Source organism: Lotus japonicus, chromosome 2, assembly GCF_012489685.1.
Source record: "Lotus japonicus ecotype B-129 chromosome 2, LjGifu_v1.2".
Taxonomy (NCBI): Eukaryota; Viridiplantae; Streptophyta; class Magnoliopsida; order Fabales; family Fabaceae; genus Lotus; species Lotus japonicus.
In genome coordinates this window covers 79,116,705-79,121,836 of record NC_080042.1, presented here as the reverse complement: position 1 = coordinate 79,121,836, position 5,132 = coordinate 79,116,705, and the positions used below count along the sequence as shown (strand labels likewise).

General features: G+C 36.6%; 1 protein-coding gene across 1 annotated transcript; it reads left to right on the top strand.

The window, feature by feature from the left end:
- Positions 1 to 1,395: 1,395 nt before the first annotated feature.
- On the top strand, positions 1,396 to 4,572 carry LOC130739964 (methylsterol monooxygenase 2-2-like). Its single transcript, XM_057592441.1, has 7 exons — positions 1,396 to 1,582; positions 2,247 to 2,384; positions 3,086 to 3,231; positions 3,366 to 3,485; positions 3,571 to 3,783; positions 3,874 to 3,954; positions 4,262 to 4,572. Exons 1-7 carry the CDS (start codon positions 1,439 to 1,441, stop codon positions 4,347 to 4,349), a joined length of 930 nt encoding a protein of 309 aa, XP_057448424.1. The 5' UTR covers positions 1,396 to 1,438; the 3' UTR covers positions 4,350 to 4,572.
- The last annotated feature ends 560 nt before the right edge of the window (positions 4,573 to 5,132 follow it).

The following is a 5,132-nucleotide window of genomic DNA, read 5'->3' as shown; positions in this document are numbered from 1 at the left end:
CAAATTACAAATATCAAGAATTTGCTACTAATTATTGAATGTACTGATATATTAACGACAATGTATTAGTCTAGTGATACATAAATGTACCAGATGGGACATGGGACTCGGCGATTTCGGAAGGCATGCAGAAATCTGGGCGGTGGAGTTGGGTCTCATCCACGCAGCCATGCTTGGAATGTGGAGATTCGCTCTTTGGTCTGTATAACAGATTGTTTGGGTGTTATCAGGTACTTGACGAGAAGTCAATATTAATACATATTGGGATAAGGATTTAATTATGGAGGTCAGGCGCTAGGTGAGGAAGGAATGGAGTGCCACTTTCGTCCATGTGCCTCGGGAAAAGAATGGAGCAGTGGATTTCCTTGCTCGGAAGGCCAACAGAGAGGAGCTCACGGCGGATTTGGAGCCAACCTCCTCCCCCCAAATGTTTACGCGTCCTTGTATTTAAACGTCGTTGATTAATTTGTTTCTTCGGTTTTATTTTCCTCATGTAACGAAAAAATAAATGCACTAATATATTATGAGCTTTACTTAAAAAATTGTAATTCAATTTTTTTATACTTATATTATATTAAAATTTTATTATTATAAATAAATTTGTGCATGAGTATTATATCGGATTATAATTTTTATTTTGTTTTGAAAATACATAGTTACAAACTTTTTTTTTTTGAACAGACCTAGTTACAAACTTACATGTGTAATTGTGATTTTTTTTCTTTCCCTTTTTATACTTTTGGGTGGCTTAGGTGACGCGAGTTACTAGCATGGTTTCAGAAGATTAGGGGACTTGGTGGTTTCCCCCGGAGGAGGATTTGGTGAAGTTGAACATCTATGGGGCCTTCTCGTCATCCTCTGACGTGGTTGCGTGCAGAGGCATTGTCAGGAATCATTTTGGTGCTTTTATTATGGCTTTTGCGAGGAGGTTATGCTCTTGTTCCGCCTTGCATGTTGAGTTATGGAGTATCCTTTACGGTATTTGACTTTTGCACCGACGGGGATTTCAAAGAGTTATTATTGATTCAGATTCAACTTGTTGTCTCCAATTGCTAAATCAGGGATGTGAAGATTGTCATCCGTGCTCGACTCTCGATCATTAACCAGATTCATAGAGCTTTGCATGCTTTCTAACACGCAAAGAGAGAAACTCCTATAAATTGAATTTTCGAGATAAAAAATCAAACAACTATTTTTATCCGATACGACTGATACTCATATGAAACTGTGAATAGTTAAGATACATTATAAATTTAATCATTTTTACTTTTCATGACTAATAATTAAGACATCAATTTCAATTTTTGTACCAAAAGTGTTTAATTGTTTGTTGTTTCTAAAAGGAGTGAAATCCTATGAAAAATGGTATATTATGAAATGATGATTAGTTAATACAGTCTGGCTTACCTTGTTGGCTTCTGTGGGGGTGGTGCTGCTGATGCCGTTTTGGCTTTGTTCACCTTTGCCACCATATATCTACGCTTCACTTCCCTGCATCACTCACTTCACGTTCTCTCTCTCTCTCTCATTGGCATCTCTCTCTGCATCGGCCATGGCGTCCATCATCGAATCTGGTTGGCAGGTAACACTCCTTCGCTTCGTTCTTCGCATTTTCTTGAATTACTACTAGCATCCTTTCATCATCCACTTCGTTATGCTGCGACTTTTTTGCCAAATTTCTCGCCCTTTTCAAATTCCACGTTTTCTGCGGTAGCAGACGAACGAGATTACGGTTTATTGTGAGATTTGAGCAATGGTTTTATCTATGTATTTGTTTGATTGCTATGCTTGATGCATTGGATTTAGGAATGAGAAATTTGAATTTGTTGGTGGTATGAAGATTGGAGGAACTAGGTGCTATCACTGTCATCTGTTTACAAGTTGAATGGTTCTTGCTTATAGATTCTTGTAGATCAGCTGTCTATTCGTTTTTCTACTTCTAGATTTTCAATTTGAAATTGCCATTTCCTTCTTTAGATGCTGGAAATTGAATGCTGAATCAAAATGTACTTGGCATACACTTCAATTGTTGAAATATTTGTGCTATGCTTAAACCCTCTGTGATGGAACACAAAATTTAGCTTGGGTTTCTGATTCTTACAAGTTCTGTGTAGTAACACTGCCATGAAATCCTGTAGACTGCATAATCACATGTCTACCGTTTTGCGAGAATAGAATTGATGTTTGCTCCTTTTAACTTGTGTGATTGATTAAATTGTGTTTTTAATTATTTTTTGGTGGTGCAGTACTTGATCACTAATTTCAGCGACTTTCAACTGGCGTGTTTGGGAAGTTTCTTCCTACATGAAAGTGTTTTCTTCTTATCTGGACTTCCTTTTATTTGGCTTGAGAGGGCAGGATGGATGAGCAAGTACAAGATCCAGGTCCGGTGTAGTTGAAATTTGTTGTTTACCGTTAGATTGTATGTTCCACCTTTTTATTCCCAAGATAGTGTTGATTTGTTGTTTGCTTTGACATGATATGCATATACCTTAGCGTACACCTCGTTACATTTGAATTATTCACTTTACCCTGCTTATTGTGATTTGTGGTGCTAAGAACAATGCTATCTGAGATCCCCCTTTTCAATTTCTTTTTCCTCTGTATGTCGTGTATAGGTGGATGTTCTAATAATGCATTTTAGTGTTGATTTTCACCCTCAATTGGCCATTTCACACAAAAAAGTTTCCCTCGAAAAAGTACAACCGTTATTTTTAATTGAAGGGCCACGTCGCATGACGTGGCTGCAATATTGTAGTTGTGGCAGCTTCTGCAACCGAATCAAGATACATATGGCAGCCGTTCAATTTGGATAACGAATTGCATCTGTTCAGCTCTTTTCTTTATGAGTCTTGTGCATGATTTATTTGAATAACGTATTGACCGAATCCCGGAGATACCGGAAGGAAATAAAAATTGTTTATCGTTATGTATTTATATAGAGAAAACAAAAGTTACATTTTGTCTGATCTTTTGGTATGCAATCAAATTTTCCTATTATTCCACCATATGGCTGCTTCCCGGTTTTCTCTCCCTCTCATTCTTAACCCACTTACCATTATTGCTAATGCTTCCTTTCATACAGGCAAAGAATAATAGCTCTGCAGCTCAGGAAAAATGTATTGTTCGCCTGTTGATTTATCATTTTGGTGTCAACCTACCTGTTATGCTTTTATCATACCCTGTCTTCAAGCACATGGGCATGCGGAGCAGTCTTCCCCTGCCATCCTGGTATTTTCAGGTTCTTTTGAGCTTTCATTATTCTGAAAATAGGATAGGAGTCCATTGTTAGGAGTTTCTCCCTTAAACATCTGGAATGTGTTTCCATTAAGCTTACTAAGCAAGATTGAAATTTCATTTTGCAGGAATATAGTTCTAACTCAAATAATCTTTTACTTCATTTTGGAAGACTTCATATTCTACTGGGGACATAGGATATTGCACACAAAATGGTTATACAAGCATGTACACAGTGTACATCATGAGTAAGTGTTATGTGGGTTCTGGGACTTTGGTTTTGTTAATATTGATTATCTAAAAACATTATAGAAGTTTTGCTGTATTGTGAAGGTATGCTACCCCGTTTGGACTTACTTCTGAATATGCTCATCCTGCTGAAATTCTTTTCCTTGGGTTTGCTACCATTTTTGGCCCGGCCATTACTGGGCCCCACTTGATGACTCTTTGGCTATGGATGGTTCTGAGAGTCCTAGAGACAGTTGAAGCACATAGCGGTTACCATTTTCCGTGGAGTCCATCAAACTTCTTTCCATTATATGGGGGGTGAGTATGAAGAAGTTCCTAGTTAATTTATTACACCAGCCATTTGGTTTGTTTCTGTTCTTGCTGTTAAAATCTGTATCCCTCTTTCAGAGCTGATTTCCATGACTATCATCACCGTTTACTGTACACCAAGTCTGGAAATTACTCGTCAACCTTCACTTACATGGACCGGTAAGTAATGAACATATCGTTCTAAGTGATGATTATTATTTTTTGTGATGGTTAGAATCTAAGATGGCTTAACGTAACAGACATTTTAGTGATTCTTACATGAATATATTATCTATAGGTACAACCAATACAAAAACTTCAGATAATATTCAAATAACTTCAGTATGAGTTTTGATCTGTTATTTTTTTGTTATGCATCCTCAGCTCTTAACTGATTATACCTACAGACAGTTTGATCTTGTAAGAATATTTGGTTATGCCTTGGACTTTGGCTTAGCTTACATGGTTCTTTTTTGTTATGTATTAGGATATTTGGAACTGATGTAGGCTATAGAAAGTTGAAAGCATTGAAGAACACAGGAGTTGAAGACATTAGCAAGAAAAGAAACAATTAGAACAAATTATTGGGAATATCCAGAATGATTGGAAAGTTGATTTTGAACTTAAGGGCAAATGTTCGTCCTATCATCGCCTTTATGTGTTCTTGTGTATTTGGTTGTAGCTAGTCTTATTGACAAACTGCTGATGGCTTTTTGTGGACATTTATGCCCTGTTATTAAAAAAAATTGAGACTTTGTAAGTTTTGTGGTTTCAATTTTGGGATAGTTCCCTTACTCATTCGAATACCCTATTTTTTCCCCTTTTTCGTTTACTGTTATTTGTTTAATATAAACCCCCTTGAATTGAAAGGAGCCTAACTGCCTAAGACTCAAGAGACGATTCAGATAGAGCAGAGAACTAAGGATCCACAGAAAATCCAGGATAAATTGATATCTGTTCCTAAAATTAAAGATCAGGCTATAGTTGCAGACAGCATATATCATTTTTTTTTCTTTTCCAGTTTGTATTCCCTTCAAGCTTCAAGCTGAAGTTTGGAATAATGCACCAAAATTTTCTTTCACTTTTGAAGCTTTGAATGATGTTTCACGTTTCCAATGCCTCTAAACGTGAATCATAACACACTTAGCTTGTTGATTAGGCTTTTCGATCACATAAAATGTTCCAAAGCAAGTTTGTTATTTGGAGCCATGTGAATGAAAAACAAAGTCTTGTAGTTTGTTCTGCAGATCGCTTCCACGACATTTTGCTTTTTAGCCCATGAAAAATCTACATTCGAATATTTTTTTAATCTTATTTTAAGTTGATGAAATATAAAAACGACAAATGAGGCAAGGTTC